The 23390-nt window shown below is 30.8% G+C and overlaps 1 protein-coding gene across 16 annotated transcripts in view; it reads left to right on the top strand.

Moving 5' to 3' along the window:
* Nucleotides 1-22349, top strand: part of LOC127718597 (plexin-B1-like) — a 338385-nt gene extending 316036 nt beyond the window's left edge. For 3 of the 16 annotated variants that reach the window (XM_052224751.1, XM_052224729.1, XM_052224714.1), the window contains exons 22-32: nucleotides 9953-10099; nucleotides 10824-10980; nucleotides 12920-13084; nucleotides 14061-14167; nucleotides 14698-14709; nucleotides 17391-17471; nucleotides 19201-19355; nucleotides 19872-20019; nucleotides 20307-20438; nucleotides 20761-20844; nucleotides 21229-22349. In XM_052224751.1, the coding sequence (XP_052080711.1) occupies nucleotides 9953-10099; nucleotides 10824-10980; nucleotides 12920-13084; nucleotides 14061-14167; nucleotides 14698-14709; nucleotides 17391-17471; nucleotides 19201-19355; nucleotides 19872-20019; nucleotides 20307-20438; nucleotides 20761-20844; nucleotides 21229-21333 (1293 nt within the window). In that variant the 3' untranslated portion in view covers nucleotides 21334-22349. Of the gene's footprint in view, nucleotides 1-9096; nucleotides 9169-9371; nucleotides 9439-9952; nucleotides 10100-10823; nucleotides 10981-12919; nucleotides 13085-14060; nucleotides 14168-14697; nucleotides 14710-17390; nucleotides 17472-19200; nucleotides 19356-19871; nucleotides 20020-20306; nucleotides 20439-20760; nucleotides 20845-21228 lie in introns of all 16 variants that reach the window. The other 13 variants (XM_052224765.1, XM_052224745.1, XM_052224737.1 and 10 more) reach the window with 10 other exon arrangements.
* The last annotated feature ends 1041 nt before the right edge of the window (nucleotides 22350-23390 follow it).

The raw sequence follows: 23390 nt of genomic DNA, 5'->3' as shown, positions 1-23390 counted from the left end.
CTGGCAAATCAGATGTTCCTCGAAATATGAGTCGATTGCAGGTTGTGATTGATGACTTGACCGTGTTACTTTTCAACGGAACTTTTCAATACTTACCGGATCCAAGCTTCAATCTTTCAAATAAATCAACGAAAGCTCAACAAAGGTAAAAGTACACGTAAATGTGTAAAATGAAATAAATAATAAAATCGTGAAATGCATTAATTACATTTAACGGTACCTATTTTACTGCACAAGTTGCGCATTTCGACAATTACTGTTACTTCAGAGATGCTCGAGGCCGACACATTTTAAAGTCCATAACATAAAACAAACTTTGAAGCGCTGATAAAACCAAAAAAGGGTAATTAGTAAAACCTGGACAAGTATTCAAAACACTGCATGTAGGGGAAACTTCGTCAATTTGAAATGATTTCGAAATGTAATAACAGCAAATTGTAATAAATCAATATGCGAATTTGCAAGTACTTCGTACTGGGCTGGTATTACCTTCGGGGCCTTACAATCCACCAGTAGAGGTATCGACCCATCGGTATTAATAGCATTAGCGGTGCCAATTTTCCTTCAGCAGATGCTCATTTCGACGAGCAATGTCTCTTCCTTATTGCTCGAGGCCAAACTATGTGAACTCTCAAAACCTAAAACAGTAGCGGAAGATCTACAAAAAAACAAAAAAGGCCAGATGTAAAGCCAAAGAAGAACAACGAAACAGAGTCATTATTTAGGAAGAAACATTCCTTAATTCAAATGATTTCGACATTTTATAACAGCAAAATCAATATCCCCGATTTTACATGCTTGAACTGGTGTACTGGCTTCTAGGCTGGTTATAAATTATCGTTTAGATGAAATTGATGATACTTCGTTTTGCTATTATTCTGTTGCTTGCTTTCTGTTGAATTGGCGTATATCCAATATCTCACTTTTTTGCTGAAATTAAGAACTCCTCAGAGAAATAAAACAACAAATGTAATTATTTGTTTTTTGCATTAACTATTGTAAACACGTGCATTATTTTCCTTGCTGATATTGATTTTGTCCTATTCTTTAGTGGTGGCACAACATTTACAATTCAGGGTGAAGGGTTCAAAAATGTAGGACAAATAACTGTTGAAAGAGTGGTGAGTTTGTGAAGAAAAAAACTGATATAATTGAAATTATTTATGTCTGTTCTGATGATTAAACACAAAGTAGTTTTATTAATGTATAGAAGGAATAGTTTCCCTGAAGCACAATGGCAAAATTGTTAAGTCTCGCGGTTTGATTTTCAAACATACTTGTGATTGAATGTACTTTTTGTATTGCTCCTTATTTATCAATTGATTTTGTTTCGAACCGATTTAAGTCGAGCATCACTGTGAGATTTATTTCGACGAAACACGCGTCTGGTTTACCGAATTATAAGCCTCGTATCTTTGACGAGTTATATACAATTCCAGCTTCTCAGCCACATCGTTTTTTGCAAAATGTAATACACATATATATATCGTAGCAACGATGAAAGTTTTATGATAATATGTTTTTTTCGGATTTATAAATGTTTCTTTTTCGAATACCAGTCGTTATAATAATAATATATCAGCATTAAACTAACTTATATAAAAAAAAAATGTCTACAATCAACACCTTTAATTGATGGTTAATTAACGATTCTTGTCATGAGTACAACTGTTAGTGTAAAAAGTAAAATAACAAATATACCGAACTCTAAGAAAAATAAAGAACTGAAAGTACCTTATCAAATGGCAAATTCAAAATCTCAAACGCATAAATCGAATGGAAAACAACTGTTATATTCCAGACTTGGTACAGGCTTTTCTTCATGTAGATAATAGATGATTAAACCTGGTTTTATAGCTAGCTAAGCCCCTCACCTGTATGACAGTCTCAAAGACTGCAAATAATGTTACAGTTGTATTGATATTTATGTTTTAAAGGTATTTACTTGTTCAGTTACCCTCAGGTTGAAAACGGAAAAAAACATGCGGAATTAAAACGGTAGAAAACGCTAGAACTAAATGCATAATATGTATCAATATGTGTACATGTATGTTATTCGTTTTCTAATAGCCTTTCTGGATTATTACTTTTCAGTAACCTGATATAATGAATCTCTATTAACAATGTGTACATTATCATCCAAACGTAGAGTGGACTAGTGGACATATTTTATTCTTTTGATTTAATTGTATTTTGAACTATTTAACCTTGAAAAAATATTATTTTTTTTATTTAAAATTGTTAATTAGGACAAACCTTGCCATGTACCAGAAGATACTTTAGCTGTCTGTGAAACGCCACCAAAATTAGACAATCAGCCAAACAATCAAACTGTTAATGTTTATTTTGATGGCTTGATACTTTCAATCACTATAGAATATGAGGACGATCCCACATTCGAAAGATTTCAAGGCGTATTCGAGTATGACAAGGAGTCTTCTATTCAAATCAAGGTATATTTGAAAATTATGCATATGGTACGTGCAGCATGTTTAATTAGTTCATTGAATATATGCCCTCCCCTAACCATTATATACACTGATAAACAATTTGTTCAATTTAAACATGTTTGAACGGTGAGTCAACGTCATTGGTTGGTTTTACAAAATACAAACCACTTAAACGAGTATAGATGGTTTTGTGACAGGATACTGGCAAATAGCAAATTAAAGCTGAAATACCTACAATATTATGAAATCAATTTAAAATTGATAACAAAAATAATTGATTACTGTGATAATGAAGAAGCGTCAACGATAGGGATAGTCAAGATTGTTGCAGACATGAACTAAACACTATAATATTAAGGAAATAAAAAAAAATCTTTTTATAATAGGCTTGTCATATGCGTTTATTTGATATCAAATTTTTTGCTATGCCTTTGGTACAGGTAGTATCTTAATTGAATGGTTAGAGTCAATGTGAAACTGACTAAACAAATATGATCTTCAATATATTAATTTTGCTCTCTCTCTCTCTCTCTCTCTCTCTCTCTCATTTTTTTTTATAATATATTTTGAATGTGTCTTCCATGTTGTTTTCTGTGTAGGGTTCAAATATTTTAAATGGAGCCGGACTGAAAGACTACAGTATACATATTGGCTTGGATGGAAGTTGTCCCATTACTGATATTGCTATGACATTTATCACATGTTTGCCCCCTAAATCAGTACCTAGGACTGATCAAGCAGATCTAAATACGGTTAATGTTATTGTAAGTTCAATTATGTATGTATTTAAAAGATAGTAACATGAATGTCAATAGAATTGTGAATGGAAACGGGGAATGTGTCAAAGAGATAACAACTTGACCAAAGAGCAGGAAACAGCCCAAGGCCACCAATGTATTTTTTTAAGTAAACAGATGATTTGCTTGGGAAAGAGGGAAATGATCTTTCTTATGGTAATTATTGGTACAAAAATTAACTGTTTTAGAAAATCCCGCATTTTAAGGTTAAAGTAAATAAGATATTGAACTGTCGTCTACTTATTTTTGTGAGTTTTGTAGCGATATAATGTCATCTTGGAGTACTTCATTAATTCTGCATTTGCTATTTCAAATGGAATATATCCATTTCGACGTTTTGTGGCAGTTTTTGATGTTTTAATTTTTGAAAATAATAAAAGGAATTTATTGTAATACATGTATATGTGCAGAGATAACATACGTTGTTTTGAAACATACCATTAACAATGTTTACTGCATTACATAATTACGTCTATACCCATGTAAATCTGATTCCCGTTTTATGTGGATCTAAAGTAATTATGAAAAGTTCTTTTAAACATTTGTTTAACTTGTTTTTAACAAAAAAAGGTATTTGTTGGAAGGATCGAAGCATATATCGGGGACTTAAAATACAAAGAAGACGTCAAAGTATTAGCCTTCATAGTTGGTGTTCTAGCTGCGGCATTAGTTACAGCTATTGTCATTGGCATATTGGCTGTAGTTTTTTTAAAGAAAAAAAGAAAGAGGGTTATAAAGGAATTTAGATTGGCACTGATGACAAGAGAAGAAATGATACGGAAAGCTAGTAGAGAAGGTTATATTTTGTGTTGTTTATTTAAAAAAAATCTGTATTAATCAACCAATATTGTAAGTGTGTATGTCATAATTTCAAATTTGAAGTTACAATTTTCTCTGCATAACTTCTACACGAAAAGATTAAAATGGTGCTGTTTAAAATTATCATTGTGTTGACAAAAAGAAAAATATGTATAAAAACATCCCTTCTGATAAAGTTAAAATGATGAAAGTACGATCAGCTATTTACACTAATTGGATGATTGATAATATCGCTTGAAATGAAACTGTTATCGTTGTTCATTCTACATAGAATGATCACCTGTACATATCGTGATGTTATTATCATTATTTTGTTTTGTGGGGTGGGGGGTTGAAGGGTGGTGGAATTTTTGCAGATTGTTTTAAAATTTTATTTTTATATGTTTAACTACATTTTCAAGAGTTTCATGATCTATTATTGAATACTTTTGATCTAGTTTACATAAAATGAACCCAAGATGTTCGTATCTTTGATAATGAAATAAATATTCAAGAGGTTTAATTATAAGGATTTGGCTATTTTTTAGGTCCTATTTTGTTTGTAGCTTTTCAAGTTTTTCAGTCCTGATACATCCTTGGCTTTCAAATATTCGGCTTTGAGCGTTCCTGATGAAGGTAAATCCAGAAAAGCGTTTCGGACGCATGAAATTTAAAATGTGTTGTTTTCATTTTTTTAAAGCAATATTCTCTTTAAGTATTATTACTGGTTCAGTTTTATTCACGACGAACGGGCAATGAAAATACAAATAATAATGTAAACGGAGGAGGTATGTTAAGAGACTTTATATGACTTCTATAACCACAACGTAGTAATCTTAGCCAAGCCTTTCAAAATTTTTAATTGATACATATACAGTATAGTATAATCTGGATACCTTAGTGCAGAAAAGTTATATGTGTTGTCACTATGGGGTCATAAACATTGAAATTTACGTATTTGCCATACAATGGCCACTTTGTGCATACTTTTTTTGTCACAATATATAAGAGCAACAGCTGAACCCAAAAATATATTTTACACACATTGACAAAGTAGCAAAATACCTTTTTAGGTGAAGACGTTGCTCATATCTAAAGTTTAATGGAAAGATTTCAAAATGGGGCTATGTTGGCAGTTTATACTATTTTGAACTAATGCAAATATATAGCAATACATGTAGAATAAAATTTAAAAAACACATAAGAACTGACAGACTACTGTCTTATGAACTTCTGAAGAATGTTATTCCGTTGATGATTTATAACACTTTTTGGTTTTCGAATTCTAGGAGCCAAAATAGTAACTTTATCATACCTTCTTCCTTTTTTTAGAGCGCTATCTGTGCTTTATCTTCCTCAGGAACGCTGAAACATAAAACATTGTCAGCCATGGATGTATAAGTAACTTCGAAAACCAAATGTCTATTAATATGAGTTGTTTTTTTTTTTGTCTTTGTTGTCATGGAAAGCGTGGGTGATGATTGCTAATAAAATAAATATTAACCCCTTGGAAACGTTATTTAGCAGACTCTGATATGAACTATGTGAAGTTATATAAATGAAGTCTCAATTTAGCAATGGAGATTATAAGCTGTTGTTCGTCTTACTTTTCTTTACACAATAAAATGATTATCCACTAGAAAAATCATTAATTCATCTTCTGATATTCTAATTTTTTAGAATTTGCTGATGCTCAGATTAATATCAGAGACATAAAATCGGACCTAATTACAACAAGAGTGCCATTTTGTGACTACCAAACTTATGTCCTACATCTCCTCTTTCCGAACAAAGACATTACAGCTAACCCCCTGCTACACGATTCAGAGGTAACTTACTGTCTTAAGTACGCTTCAATAACAACTAACAACTGAATGCATTTAGCCATACAGACTGACTGAGTCGACATTTAATCTATATTTTATTAATCAATACAAATACATAAGTTTTGTGTTGAGCATCTGCGGATAGAATGATTTTCAATCACAAAGAATGTATAAACCCGCTTTCACCTCATTAACATGAGATTACTTATTAACGCAATCACAAATGCTTGGTTCACGTAACCTTGTGTACAACTAAAAAAATACCGCAGAAAAACATATTGTTATTTAAACCGTTCCTTTTAGTTAACATTTTCCGGCTATTCTCCGAAACGCGGAAAAAAGAAATTTCTGCTATTTTTGTTAACAGATTTTTTTTCGAATCAATATACAATGTATCAGTTTTAAAACAGATTTATTACAGCATGGCTATTTGAATAGGTAATTGGCGTATACACATAATTGCTTCTGTAATAGGTGAAAATTGATTTCTGTTTTCCTTATTCATTTTGAAAAATTGCAAAACAGGTTTTTCAATCATCAATGTGTTACATGTGCAAGTATTTAATTTATTAAATAATATTTGTTGTCATAGCAACCAAGTGAACTCTTTGAAAACATTCTTATCCGGCTTTCAGTAAGACATTTGTAAAATATTGTCTTATGTATATGTAGTAAGCTTTTTAACTATTTTACGATATTTAACCTCAACATACAACAAAAAATGAATGATGTTTGATCAGGCAATGATCTTCTCGAATGGGTTTTTGAACGGCTATAACAGAGAAATGGTGGTTTTTGTTTTGTTTACCGAGTTACATCCTCACGTGAATATGCGTTGATATTTTCTCGTCTCGTCAACGAACCTAAATCCTGTTTAGTATTGTAAACATTCTCTGGAACAGATAGAATACATAATCAAAACACAAAGTTGCATCAGGCATCATCTTATAATTACGTTTATTCTTCATCTTAACATTTAATAGTTTCGCCAGTTTTTATGAATATATTTTGATACACTAGAGTTTTTAATCAGAAGCAGCTTACAGAAAACGTTTGTGTATATAGCTATAGTTGTATAAAATTTCAAATGAATAAAAGATCATGATTTAAAAACAAATGAATTAAATAGATGTATTTAAAGAGTGAATATCAATTGGTTATCTAGTATATTTATGATATATAAAAGGTCATAAGCGTGCTTATGATGAATTGTATTTGATTTCTACACTATATAATCACGATAATGTTGTAGACACATCTCTCGTTCTATGTATGTATACGATTATTGTGAATGTTAATTGAATAATTCCATAATTGTTTTTAATTATGATGGTCGACAAAGCACAAAAATATTGACATCTGACGGAAAGTCATACTTTCGGTCTCCGAAAACTAACACAAATAGTTTTTTTATTTTTTTATTTTAGATAACAGATGACAAGAAAACCAGAATACAGAGTGCGATGGCAAAATTTGAAATATTGTTGTCGAATAAACTTTTTTTGAAGTCAATCATTCAAACATTAGATCGGCCGAATATGCTGACTATGCAAGAAAAGTAATAACAATATATCCGTTTTTCAATGAATTTTACACAATTAGGTTTATTGGTGGTTATCCATCGGTATATTTAGTACAAACAGCGCCTCTCTACCACAAATGCAACCAATAATATTTCATATTAGGACACTCAAAACAATATGCTTGTAGATAGTAAAAACACAGGGCATTCATTGCGTTTTCTAATTTTCTCTGCATAATAAAAGAAACACACACAGTACAAACCCTAATCTACATTGCAACAAAATGAAAGCTAAACAACTGACCAGCTATAATTAACATCTCAAAATCTGTATATTTGGTTTTTATTTGATTTTTATAAATGTTGACTTATAGAAAATTTAACAAATGTTCATTTTATACATTTCAGGGCTCATTTTTCTTCAGTTTTATCGATATCATTACTCGGAAATATGAGACTATTCTTCGAGTAAGTTTTTTATGATGTCGATTGCCATATTTCCTTTTATTCAAAAGATGAAAAAGCGTTCATATTACTTAAAGGGGTGAATGTTAAGAAAGATAATACTAATAAAAGTGTCTTTTTGAAAAGTCGACATTTGGTATTACATCAATATAACATGAGATTATAACTTATTTAGGGTTTTCTGTGACAAAATAGCATTGTGATATTTTTCACATATTGTGTAATGACTAAACAACAATGTTTTCAAAACTTTTCCAAGTTTTCAAAGCAATATAATGTTTTTGACAATCAGATATGAGTAATAAATGCACAAAGCTGTTTTGCTGCGGGCTTTTGACATCACAGCAAAGGGTATGCATTAATAAACAACTGCCATACCAGACGAAGGTTTTGCTTGCTACGGAACCAGGTTTAACACACTATTTTCCTCAGAAAATGCCTGTACTAAGTCAGGAATATGACAGTTGTTTCGATTTGTTCCGTTGGTTGATATATTCTAACGTTTGCTTTTGTCAGTTCTTCTGGACATCCCCCACTAGGAAATTAATTGTAATCTCAAACGGGTCATTTTAATCTTACACCCATCTGAAAAATCTTAACAATAGATAATTCAGTCGTGTTTAGTGTTAAAGTCAATTTTCAGACTTATCCACTGCGGTAAATTCAGTACTGTTCAGTAGCTTTCAGACAGCTTAATATGAATTTGAATTAATTTATAATTAAATCGAACAATCAGCTAATAAATGAATGAATTTGACAATTGACATAATTTTTAAAATACAGATCTAGGAATTTGACTGCCAGAATTGTTCTAGGGTAGAACTGTCCAAATCGATGAAGAGTAAAACTGTCAAAAACTTGGTTAGAGTGTATCTTACAAAAACTATTATTATCTAGTTCAGATATGTCTGAATCTGTTTTTGTCTAAGACAAAACTGTCAGATTTTCCTAAGATATAACGGCCTTAAATTGTTCTAGCATAAGAGAGTCCGAGACATAATCAATTATGGCGTAGAAATGTCAAAATCTGTCCAGATTGAACTTTTTTTTTATTGAGTAGAATTGTCAAAACTGATCCAGATTACAATGTACAAATAGAACAGTTCTCCTGACAGTTTCTGAAAGATTTTAAGACTTTAAAACTAATCCCAAATGTATTTTTTTTTTTATGTTCCTATGAAGTCAACTATTGTAACATTTATGTACACATTACATTTTTTTTTTGTTATATTTTGTAGATTGGTTCATTGTTTGCTGGTTGATATAATTCGGACCTCAACTAAAAAGCAGCAGAAAAGTTTATTCAGAAGGTACTCTTGAGTATAGCTTTTACAATAAAACACGAATAATGTACTTCTGGTTCAACATTTCCAAATGTGTAAGAGATGTGATTGCTTTGAAAAGGTAAATAAACAATCTATAAGAGTACATGGAATATCTGATGCTTCTTATAATTCAAATTGGATAAATAAATTATTTCCCCATTATACAGAATTGATCTATCATTTTGTAGGTTAGATTCCATTACTCTGAGGTTAATAGTAAATTGGTTACAGATAGGACTGTACAAACAATTAACAGTATGTATTAAAGTGTTTTAAAAGAATTTAAAAAAACATTAATTAATTTGATGTCCTTCTGCTTTCAATTAATAACATGCATTTGTATAACATGTAAATTATGACGCTTCGGTATATAAAGTGTTCTTACATATTGATAAAACTTCCAAGATTTTGTTTTAAATTTTTACTGTCAAGTACATGTACATAATATTCGGTTCTATACGATAGGTAAATATTCATGCTACTTAGGGTTGTACGCAGCAGATTCTCTTTTTATCTTTTCAATTCATGATCACAATGTTCAAAATATAGGAAGACAATATTTGAAACGGAAGATATATGAACTGAAATACTAGTATCACTATTCATGTAATAAGCAAAAATTTTAAAAATATATATATATTAGCTTATTGTTCGTATATTTCTTGAATTTTGATTATCAGAATTTGAAGTCGCAAATGGAATGGAAATATATGACTTGATTCCATTCAACATCTACATATACATAACAAATTTCCTTGCTTTATTACAGTCACACAGCGGCATGCAACTGTTCATGTTATACAAAGCAGTACAGACAATTATTGAAATGGGACCAATTGATGCACTTACGGCTAATTCAAAAAACACCATTGCAGAGGAAAAGCTACTTAAAATGAGGATTGAACATCAAACTCTTGTATGTAAAATTCAAGTTATGTTTCTAGTAGTGATATTGTTTTAGCACAGTCCTTTCAATCTGGTTCGATCCAGAAAGACTGCAAAAAAATCATCAAAGATAAACTCACAATATAATTATCATTCGTTAGCCTTTTGTCTAATCTCAGACACATTTTATGTTTTAAATGTTTCGGATCACGCTTAGATTAAATTGTATCATTAGGAATCAATCTTATACTATTTAAAGTCCAAATGAAGTCACTTTTAATATTGATAATTTAGTTTGAAGAGACGCAAAATAAAAAAATAATCATGAAACTTTTATGTCGTAATAGAAGAAAGACTGATTACACGTTGAAAAAACGGCCGAACAGACATAAAACAATCGACAACACACACATATGTGTTCCACGTAATGATTAGGAAATATGAACTTAAAACAAACAAAGAATTGAACTTAGTTGCGTCTGACGGTCCAGCAATTCCTGTTGTGAAATATCCCGAAAAACTATATTGTTTATGATTACAATGAAGAGAAGATACAAGCACGTCGCTTAAGTAATCCTACTACATATATGCATTATACAACTAACAGTTGTAAACGTTTCAAATAAGATATAATAATCCGATAGGCACATTCAGCTAATTATAATTATATCTTTACGCACAAAACTGGTAATGAACGAGAAGGAATTTGTATAAGCATGCCATCATAAAGTGTTATTCGACGTATTTTTTTTTAGACCTTACAAATAGATTTGAATGGAAATAGTGACCAACGTTATCCTGTTAAAGTTCTTGACTGTGATACAATATCGCAAGTGAAACAGAAATGTTGTGCGCAGATTTATAAGAATAAACCTGCTTCAGAGATTCCACACAATGATGAACTTTCTTTAGGTATGTAATTATAATCACATTACCTCTTACAATGCGATTTGTTTATAAAGATGGTTAGTATGCCAAGCATTCAAAAATGTCTTTTACACAAAAAGCTTTGAGTGAACGGGGAATAAAACGGAACAACACTCTTTATAAAAAATGAGATTGATATTGTTTAATCGTGTTTAAGGAATCGGTATCGTCATTGCTAAAATAATCAGGAAAAATACAAAATTCGCTTCTGAAAGGAACAGAGTCACTTCTCTGACTCAACGTGAACTTTGAAACCACATTCTGAATTATAGTTTTAGTATGTGCATTATGGGGATTGTGCTCAAATGAGATATGTAGCATAGTCTTAGTCGGACGAATTCTTGTATTGAACCTTTAAACTAATACACTAAGACCACCACCGTATGTTTGTTTTTATAAATAAGTAAGCTGTGGTAATACACGATACACAAAGTAGAAAAACCTCTTGTAGCTTGGTACCCTATCACATTTTTTTCTCCTTCTTGTACCTAAACTTTTCGTTGTTACTTATGTTATTTGTTCTAGCAAAATTGATCCACTATTAGAAAAGCTTTTCGAGGCTCGGTACTTATGTATCCCGCCAATGTGTGAGTGTGCTTTGGTCATTTTTTGTATTCTTGTCTTTCATTTTTGCTTATGTGCTTTGTCTATATGCATGCCATTTTGTTTTTCTTTGTTGACATATTTGTTTGTTTTTATAGTGATTAAGATTATAACACAATGTTGACTGCTGTACCCCTATTTTTGACATTTTTACCTTTTATGTCTGTTTGTGTTGTTGACACATTGTTGTCAATAAAATGGAATTTTATGCGACTGTCATACAAGTGAAAGGTTAAGCTAGATTTAAAACCAGGTTTAAACCACCATTTTCTTCATAAGGAAATGCCTGTACCACGTCAGGAATATAACAGTTGTTTTCCATTCGTTCGATGTGTTTGAGCTATTTATTGTGGTTTGATAAGGGAATTTCCGATTTGAATTTTCCTAGGAGTTCGGTATTTTTGTTATTTTACTTTTATTCGTGAAGTCATTGGTGCTTCAGTCTTTATTTTTGTTTTTGTCATAATTGTAGATAAACAGAGAACATATTTGTACTCACATAATAACAGAACCATAGATAAAAATGTTTAACACTACAAATGCAAGCATCTTGTCATACATGAGTCTGTTTAAATACTATGCTTACATCTGCTTTATGAAATATTGCTCTTCCAGTTTTGATACGAATATAGCTTAAGGATGTAATTCGGTGAAGTTAAAAAAAATCTAGAATTTAAAATTGATACTATAAGTCAGAAGAGCATTAGTAAAGAAACAAAATAAGCTAAAGACATTAATAGATTATGGAACTCCTTTTTGCGATATTTGATTTTTTTTAAATGCCGGGAAAAGGCTGACTCGGACTTTTACCTGATATTAAGCATTGACATTATTTGGGTCTCAAATCGTAAGAAAAAAAATCTAGAATGTGCTTTAATTTTGGTAAAGACCTTTTTATGAGCTAATGAAGTTTTCTATGAAAAGAAAAGTGGGTGATATGGGACAAAATATTTCACCCTGTATCGTAGGAAAAAAAACAGCAGAATTCCGAACAACTGACAAAAATTCATAAACATGACCTGAGTACACCTTTAAACCCACCGAGAGTGGTTATTAGGCCTAAGAACATATTTTATCTAAATTTTATTCAAGAACAAGTGTTGTAAGTGTGTTTGTTACTTCTAGACTTAAGCATTTAAGCTTGTTGCACATAAATTTTCAAAATGTCCTTTCTCCTGATTACATTCGATTTATTTAGATGGACACAGTGTGCATTTTTTATGGTCATTTTCATCTTATATTAAATAACTTTCAATAAAATACGTTACGTTTGATTTTGAGTCAGAACGGTAGTAGAAATAATTCATTATTTATAACTTAGAATGGCAAGAAGGAAGATCAGGCAAACTTATGTTGAATGATATAGACAACACCAGTGACAGAAATAATGGATTGATATGTCTGAATACCTTAAAACATTACATAGTTAGCGACAACTGTAGAATGGCCCTTATGTACAAGCATCAGGATGAAGAGGATGTCTATGGTGAATATTTTGTTTATGTTTTAGATTACAGTTTTCAAAAACAGAACGTGTGCAACAACTTTTCATTGTATTATATTTGAAATTCCTATAACGACAACCTAGTCACTAGTGTTATCGCCAAACTCAGTGTTGATGTAGTTTTATTGTATTGTGTGTTACTAGCATTATCTTATGGATACATTATTTTGTCAGATTCCATATCAAACTTTATAGATTTTGATTTTCATACTGTTACATATCATTCTGTAGTTTTCAAATATATGTTGATCTATCTAACTTCATTAGTATATATGTAGAGTTAGTTTTGTCTTAGTATTTAAAATCCCGAATGCCCAATTGCTATATCAAAGACATATATGTCGTTTCCGAACGAAAATAAGTGTTGTCATATATCATTGTATTTTTTGTTTTATGCTTGAGTTTGTTTTAATATTTTAAGTATTTCGACATAAAACCCAAACCTTTCAATCACACTATGCTTGTATGCCAGTGACTGTGCCTACAATAGGTAAGAGATAAATTTCTATTAATATATTTCCTAAACAAAATAGGAAATGTTTCCGAATAATTTGTATTGATCGAACCAAGTGTGATTAATTGGAAAATATAAATCTGCAAAGGCATGGACTTACTGAAGACATATGTGGAGCAGGATTTGCTTACCCTTCCGGAGCACCTGAGATCATCCCCAGTTTTTGGTGGGGTTCGTGTTGCTTAGTCTTTAGTTTTCTATGTTGTGTCATCTGTACTATTATTTGTCTGTTTGTCTTTTTAATTTTGGCCATGACTTTGTCAGTTTGTTTTCGATCTATGAGTTTGACTGTCCCTCTGGTATCTTTCGTCCCTCTCTTTACTAAGAACATGTATTATAGTAGATTAAAACGCAGTAAATATATTATTCTCGGATTACATAATAATGATATATTATTCAAGATTGTAAGTAGAATGGTATTGAGGTCTTTTTTATATTACCTAGCTAATTCATCAGAATGTCGAACAGAAAGAGTGACATCAGAGGATATTACATTACTGGTGTCGGGTAGTTATGAAGGCGAGGATTCAGAAACACACAAGTGGCACTTGGTACATGTATATTGAATCATCTTTTATTTTTGATACATTTTTGCTATTTAGAATTTGCCATTTTAATGTTACGAGTACTATAATTGTATCTGCACATATGAATACTTCCTAGAGATAAACTTAAGTATGTAATAGTAAATATATCTTTTCCTCTATAATAATTATACTGAAACATAAGAAAAGTACTACTAATAAATGAAAACTAAAATTACTTTATAGAAGATTGTCCTTATACCATCGTTCGGAAAATTGTTTAATTGTGTGTGTATCTTAATATGATATGAAATTCTCAGTACATGCTTTAATTCTATAATACAATGTTGGTAGTTTGTTTTTCTGTGACATAACACATGTACATACAAGTCTTCAACATTACTGTTTTAAGTCTTCACGTGCAAAGTGATACCAGTTTTGCTAGCAGCCACCAAACAATAGTAAGTGGCAATATATGCAAAGACTGCTCCGCATTTATATTATTGTTGTGAACATCTATGATTATTATATTTTTCATTCAATACATTTCCTTAAAGGAAACCTGTTCGGTAAGTAAATTGATGTTCCGATTAGTTTATAAGTTAGGAACATATAATTAGGCTTTTTTTGCTTACTAATGATAAGTAATACGATATGATCACTTTAACAGCTTTCGAATTCTAGAGACTTCTTACAGCATACTACTTCTATAACAAATCAATGTATAGGTTAATTCCCCCCTCCCATTTCACTTTGTATCTATATTCAGTTGATCATTGATTGATTCTTCATTGTTTTTTTCTGGCCGTCTATCTCATACAGCCTGAACTAGCAAATTTGTGATAAATCAGAGCGAGAGTAGTCTATCGATATTCAAATCTCATAAATCGATTAGAAAGTGACAAACAAAGACTGATTTAATATCATAAACTCAAAAAGGAGACTGGGAGAGTCGACAAGGTAACCGTCTCCTGGTTCAAATGTATGCATACATCATTAGCCATGCGAATTCACCCCCAGTCAAAATGCCAATTTTGTCAAAATATGTCTCTAATGAAAACCTTTTCAGTAAGAAGATCTATGTCCTGATTAGTTTATCAGTTCAGAACATGTACTAAGGGTTGGTGTTTTCTAACGATTACCAATTTGATATCTTTCCTTTTAATAGACTTCTCTTCTATCACTACTTCAATAACATATCGATTTACTGACTCATTCTGGTTTTTTCCATTCCTCTCTGTATATATATATATTTATATATTCATTGGTGGTTTGCTGGTTGTTTGTTTTTGGTCTCATTGACATACAGCCTAGATCTGCAAATGATAAATGTAGGCGAGAGGATTTTGCCGATGTTCATTTCTCTTAAATCGATCAAGAAGAGACAACTCATGGTAACAAAAAAAAAAAGATTGCATTGCATGAACTCAAAAAGTAGTAATACCGGTTGCGTTGACAGGGTAAGCGTCTCCTGATAAGCATGCATCTTCCGCCATGCCAATTCATTCTAAGTCAATTTTCAATACATCTCTATATAGAAAACCTATTCGGTAAGTAAATTGATGTCCTTATTAGTTCACGAGTTCAGAACATATACTAAAGGTTGGTGCTTATTAATGATAACTTATACGATATAATCAATTTAACAAGTTTCAATTTAAGAAATTTCTTAGAGCATAATATATTAATTAATTCTGGTTTTCTTCATTATCTCTATCAATATTCATTTATTCATTGATGGTTTGTTTGTTTTTTGTTTGTGGTGTCATTGACACATACATATTATTCTTTGGTAACTTTAAATTCCTTTTACTGGAGACAATCAAATTTGAATCATGTGAATGTCTTATTTACGAATGTGAACGAAAAATACTTTTAACAGTAATATTTCTCAATTACCTTTATTCAAATTGCAAGTTTCAACCCGCGACACTCCCTTATCAGCCAGTCGTTAGGCAAAAGCTCTTTAATTTTCAAGTAACCTGTTTCTCTTATTAATGTTATGATTTATCAAAATTCTGATAACTTATACTTGATAAAACGATTTATTCATTCAAAATAAAAGACCGAAAATGATGATAAATACGACCACCATTGCCCCTTATGATGGGTAATCACATCACAGTCATTGCAAAATGTGCCATATTTCATTTCATCAATTATGTTATAAGACTACATATACGTCCCATACTAACATTAAGTAAATGTTTGCTAACGTATGTCGCTTCTCCTGACGTTTAAGCTTATATATATGTATATATTTATATATATGTCAAATGCGTTTTGTTAAAATATACTTTTTCACTTTTTTGGTCTTTTGAAAAATGTTGTTTGTGCTGTATTTAGACCCCTCTACCAAGAAATTTGTGTTGCATGCACACGTATAAAAATTGCGGTTTTTATCCAACGCAATCATAGGTTTGAACGTTGTTTTCAATTTAGACTTGTTTATATATGTATATATATATATTTCAAGAACAACGAAAGCAATAAATAAACAAAGGCTTCAATTTAACAATTTTCTAGGTCGACAGATCTTTGATCGAAAGCTATATATGATTAATCGAATCTTTTACATTTGCAGACCCATGCATTAAATGTACATTATCAAATTTTCAGATACATCTGCTAACGCCAAGAAGTAAGAAAGATTTTATTGAAGGACAAAAAGGGTTTAATACGCACTATACAGCAGAATTACCTGTTGATGACAATTGATTAGTTGCATTATATCGGAAAGAGTGTTTACAATATAGGAAAATCTAATTGCGGTAACAATTTCTTCCGCTTGTACGACAAACTTAAGTGACTTACAGTATAATGATTTAGGGCGTTATGACGGTTTGGTTTTGGTTATAGAGGATGATGGTTCATACTTATATTGTGTAAACAACTCGCCTTTTACTATTCTCCACAGATCTTTGATACTTCACTTGACATTTAGTACACCTTGTAGAAGTTATGCAAATCTCAATATTTGAATGATTTGGTTGTTTACATTGTTGTGTCCCATTTTTGTTAAATTCTTTGTTTTCATATATTTAGATAATTTTTGTAGATCCTTCAATATGCCGTTTGAAACTTTTATGCATTTTACATTTTATATTGTATATTGGGCAAGTCAACAGTTATGTCTTTCTTCTTATTTAATTTGTGTTCCGAATGAAGTAGTTATACATTTTGGTTTGATGAAACTTAAAAAACAACACGTATTATTGCGTTCAATTATATGAGACATTACATATTTCAGCCAAATCTTCCGGATGACATAAAGTCTAATAGAGAAACTGACTTTGGTGACATCTTTTTGAATAGATTATTTCATACTAAGGTAAGAATAAAATCGAAACCCCTGTTTATTAAAAACTAGATTCTGCAAACAAAAATATTTTATATAATGGACACAGTATCATTCAACTCCACTTAAACGTAAACAAGTGTATCTCGTTTAAAGAATATGTAAATGTTGAATGTAAACGTTTTGGTGCACCAATGAATACATGTATACTGTCATGTCTTCACAAATTGTGTCTGTCTGCTGTCTTCATTTTACTAGCAGAAACCATTCGATCTATATCTTAAATATTACTAGCTATCAAGGAAATTAAGCAAAGAAATGCAATCCTAAAACACTTGATCAACTGAAATAAATACAACCGTATGCAAATAACGAACGTTTCAGATCAAAATTGGTTCACCTGAGATCTAAAAATTAACTATAAAAAGAATGGGAGAAACAGTTGAAATTTTAAAAATCTCTCCCAAGTCTAAACTAATGCTTAACCGTTTAAGATGTGACCCAGTTGCGTCTTATGAATTATAACCATTTTCTTAAACTGAAAAACATCTATGAATTTAGACAAGACGTCCATAAATTGGTTAAGTACCCGTAATAAACCTTAAGAGCACTTACTTTGAATCACTAGTTGAAAACCTGCCTTTTATTTTTCTGGTAAAAGAAGATCCTGTTTACGTATGGTCATACGTTAAAAAATTGTTTTACGACGATGGTCTTTTTATCCAACGATTATAGACTTATCAAAGACCTTTTTAATCATATGCTAAAAGTTTTGATTGAACTTTAAAAACACTATGATGAAATCATAAATAGATATAAGAAGATGTGGTATGAGTGCCAATGAGACAACTCTCCATCCAAGTCAAAATTTATAAAAGTAAACCATTATAGGTCACAGTACGGTCTTCAACACGGAGTCATAAGCACATTTTAGGAAGGAATAACTTATATGAGAATCCTTGGTTGACGGCTCGACACAATATTAGCAAATTTACATTTTAATAGCAAACTCCATGTCTGTGTTCATGTGTTCATCTTAAAGCTTCATATCAATATATAATCGCAATGGTTTTTATTTTCCTTGAACGTTTAAACAGTCAACATACATTATTTAACCCAATTACATAGTCACATTGCATACAGTTGAAGTAGAAGGGACTCGACATTCATCCTAGTTTCGAATCATCCAAAGTCGCAAGTAACATCATATTGCACAATTACAAATACAGTACCTTGTCTTGTCAACCTGGAGTTTTTGGTGGAAGACGTATTTTATATTCTAATTCATCTGCATCGATTTTAGAAAATACTTTATTTCATAAAAACGACACTGAGTAAACCGTTTATCTCTGATGTTTACAAACACGGGGAAATTTAAAACACGAACGAACATGTAAAACGAAGCAAATCGTTACGAATGTATTTTGTTTTTAACTCCCCCCCCTCCCATTCTCAATCTGTTGAGGTCTCATCTGATTCCTTTTGCTATAGTTTCATCATGTTCAACAGTTTAATCATAACCGTAACCACTCTTTGATCATTTATTTATTTCTATGAATTCGTTCCGTAAATATCTCAAGTTGAAAGTGTTCAAAAAACATGATAGATATGCAATAGCTTGCATAAGTCGAGTGGTTCTTTATATCGTCAGCTTCATTCAGGATTGCTAAACAGAAATTGATGCAAGTTAAAATGTAGATGGTACGCTTTGCATTTTTATCATTATGTTTTAAACAATACATATTTACTTACCTATCTCCAGTTGCTCCTTTCTGACTACATTGATTCAACGTTTGAGGGATTGATAGACTCCCAATCACTGTCCATATCAATTCGATACTTTCTCTGCATGCTAGATAAATTTGGAAACGACTATAAAATTGAGTCAGCTGTTCTACAAGCATGGAAAAATGAGTGGTGAGTGTTTCTCAAATTGATTTACGCAAACATATTGCTTCAATAAAGATTACTTGTCCAATTTAATAATGAATTTTAGACACACATACATCAGTTTAATGATTGAATCTATCGGTTTGTTTTCTTTTCTAACAGATAAAATATTATTGTTTTCATTTTATGCGTATGTCTAATTCATGTTTTCCTCTTCTATTGTTTAAACAAATGAATACTAAAAGGGACCAAAAAAAATAATCGCTCAAAGTCGAATATTCAAAAGCCAAGGATGTATAAGAACCACAAGAATTCAAGAGCTATGTGACCAAAAAGTACATACAAATAGCTAAATCCATCTAACTTTTTTTTTTTAACACAGAATATGTGCAATATGTTAGGGAGGTGATTACCTAACTATTTGATTTCATCTTTATACAAACCAATTTTTAACCCCAAAATTTGAAACAAATTGATAGGTGTTCTTTACTTCATTTGTTATCCTGTAAATCCTAATTTCTAATATTGTATTTTATAATTTAGTTATGCTACGCGAGTTTGGGCTCCATTGATAGGAAAACCTAACATACTGTTTGATGTTAATGTGCCTGGTCATGTTGAACCATGTTTGGACATTCTTAGACAAGTGTTTGTAGAAAGCTTTACTCAGACAGCCAACAAAGTTAACAAGGTCAGATTTATGATTAACTGAATTGTCAGATGTTTTAACAGTTTTAGTTTATATTGTCGTATTTCGTGATTTAATAAGATGATGCCATAAAAAATTTACCACAGTCTAAACGCATTGAGAAAAGAAGGTCGAATAACTGTGTTGGTGAATTGTTTATATTTCAAAATAAATAAAGTTGGTAAGATGAAACAATAACATTTAAAAAAATATATATACACACAAATAGTATTACTAAACTTTTGTTGCAAAAGAGATAAATAATCATTATTTTGCATGGAATTAAACAGGAGTCACCACCACAGAAATTATTGTTCCATAAAGATATACCAAGATACAGAAAACTCATCGCTCCTTTCTTCATACGAGTAGAGCCAGTGAATGATGAAGAATTCTGGAGTGAAATAAAAGAAATTTCTAATGTAATTATAGTTATATTTTACGTTATCTATTCTACGTGTTTATCAGTGGTTCCAAATGCTCATAAAGAAGGATCCTTTAAGATGTACAAACATTGTTTTAATATGATATACATTACATTACTATTTGTTAAGGTTCATGTCCCATTCACGTTTAAGCTAAATCTTAATAATTACAAAGGTAAATGAAATCACCTTGATGTCATTTGACTACATTTTAGCGTAGGTTATATTGCATGAGCGTGTAAATTCAAGATGAAATCTAACTTTTGTTATATGATATTGTCATCTGTATTGTACTAACAATTTGACTTATTCATTTCAGACACAGAAAGCAGAATTGAAGTTCAGTCGACAATCTACTCTTCATCACTTGTATAATTTGTTTATTGGGAAGTATAAATCTGAAGTAAGCAACATAAGCCAGATCAATTTATACAATATTTTAAGTGCTATATTTTAATCTATCGTTTCCTAATGTGTATTATTGAAGAATCATTGATAGTTTTGTGAATATTTGAAAGAATTTTAGTCATAATTTGATAGTTCAATAGTAAGACTTCATAAATTGTCATTTAACATGTATAAAAAGATAATGTTAAGGTGTCAGAAAATATAATCAACAAGTATTATTCCTGTTGCTAGAGGTTTTTAAAGAATTTTAGTTATAAAAGACTTTTTTTTAAGTTAATAGATGGAACTGTTTGAAATGGTCCGTGTTTGGTAACTTTGTAAGGATCTTATTTCATCAATTTGGTTTTAAACTTACAAATATATACCGTTTTTTGTTTAGATTATTGATGATTTTGAGGACATGGAAGAAGGTAAAGATCTACAATTTGCAAATAAACTCGAAGAAGTCATAGATTTAATGGAGGAATTTTCGAGTGATTTTTAAATAAAGGAATATGTCTCGTATCACAGAAACTGTTTATAAAAATTTTTTTTAAAGCAAAGTAAACTTCAATCAAAGTTAACAATTTTTCATCTAAGTAAATGACGTTCATAGATTTCTTAAATGGATTTTTTAGTCATTGTCGAATAAATGGACGTGAATCGATAATTTATCAAATAAAGTCAAATTGTAAAAAAAAGATGAAAGATGTATGGCTTGTGCAATTTTATCATATCTTTTATTGTATTATCATTATAATATTATTTACCGATTTCATTGGAAATCTATGTTTCATCATTATCTTCATGAGAAAATTCCAGCGAAAATAAAACTTATGTATTTAAATCCAATTGAAATAAATATTGATAACTGTACATATTATAAGATAGATTGTTATCTCACTTTCGTTTAATTTCGTCTTTTTGAGATACAAAATGGCTGATACACTTCTAAAAGCCGGAACGGAACTGAACATAAAAAATACGGATTAGGGCAAACGAAACAGAAAGTTTCGTTCGTGAATGTGAATACAATATATAAATTTCATCTGCTTAAGAATACAAGAATAAATACATTTTGGTAACTTGTTCATTTAAGTTGTGTTGTACCAATTTATGTCGTAAGTGATCGTTGCTTGCTTCGCTGGTATTTAAACTAAAACGTGTATGCTTGAGATAGTGTAGTCAAAATAAATCATTATATTTCATATGTTTTCTGATATCATTTAGTTTGTCAACTGGTATGTTATACATGTTATCATATTCATGTATATTTATATCAACGGGTAATTAGACGTTTACTAGTACGTCAACATACTTGATTGATCATGAGTTTCGGCTTTTTAAAGACAAAATCAACAACTATATTGATTTTAGCACTGTAATGTTTAGTTGTTAAATCATAATACTATCTCTGCTTTTGCTGTACATTTGTATTTGGCAAAACCTTTCGCAATTTTGGAATCCCAATGCACTTCAATTTCGTACTTTATTTGACCTTTATAATTTATTTTGATTCAATCGTCACTGATTAGTCTTTTGTAGACGTCTGGCGTACAGAATATTTATCCTGATATATATGATATGTGTATTATTACATGATAACACATTTAAGTTCTTTGTCTTTAATAATTGACATACTCGAAATGTCTTAGTATTAAAATAGGTAAAGAATTATCCTATTTTAGAGTATAAATTTGCAGTTATTTGGGGGAAGGGGGGTATTCCCATATTACATTTAGTATAAGTTTACACATTCTTACTTTTTGGAAATGACCAAAGACCGACCTATTATATGTTTTGTGGTATGTTTTAGTAACTATTTTATTTATAGCATAGCTAATATATAATAATTAATTTTATTAATTAAAAAAAAAAACTTGTTTATGTTTTATATTTTCTTGATATTTTACCGCTAATGGACGAGCATTACGAAGCTTAAATATTGTGTGTGTGTGTGTGTGTGTGTGTGTGTGTGTGTGTGTGTTAATAATCGATACAATTACTTTCAACTGGTAATTGTGAAACTGCGATGATAACTTTCAAATAACTCGGTAGCTTAGCTGAACAGTCAATGGATTCTAAACTCGTAATAAGATGAATTATAACAAAACAGTTATAAGTTTCAACAATGACTCAGTCATAAGTATCAATAAACATCATAAATAAATGCCCATAGCGAAAACAGAGGACAGGAATCCCTTTGGACATTAATCTTCGTGTGTAAACATGGAAAACGTTGTTGTATTTGTAGTCAAACAATACAGGTCACTTGGTCAGGTCATACATATAAATTTAATCGAGGTTTATGTAAACCTGGTAATGGTCATGTGTTGTAAGATCCAATAGGTGCGGTGTGCTTGCTCTGGTTATGGTTTTAAAACCAGTAAAAGGTTCCGTGAGCTTTGGACCGCCCAAATTGTCTGCTACAGACGCATTTGTACTAAGGAAATGCAGGAACACGGAAAGTGTGTACGTTACTATTGGTAAATTAACGTTGTTATTGATGTAAAAAATATCTATACACAATACCGGGTTCTGGAAACTAGGCCATCTCCGTCA

The sequence above is a fragment of the Mytilus californianus genome, unplaced genomic scaffold (genome assembly GCF_021869535.1).
Source record: "Mytilus californianus isolate M0D057914Y unplaced genomic scaffold, xbMytCali1.0.p SCAF_1, whole genome shotgun sequence".
Taxonomy (NCBI): domain Eukaryota; kingdom Metazoa; phylum Mollusca; class Bivalvia; order Mytilida; family Mytilidae; genus Mytilus; species Mytilus californianus.
The sequence above is the reverse complement of the archived record's forward strand: the minus strand, read 5'-3'. Positions and strand labels throughout refer to the sequence as shown.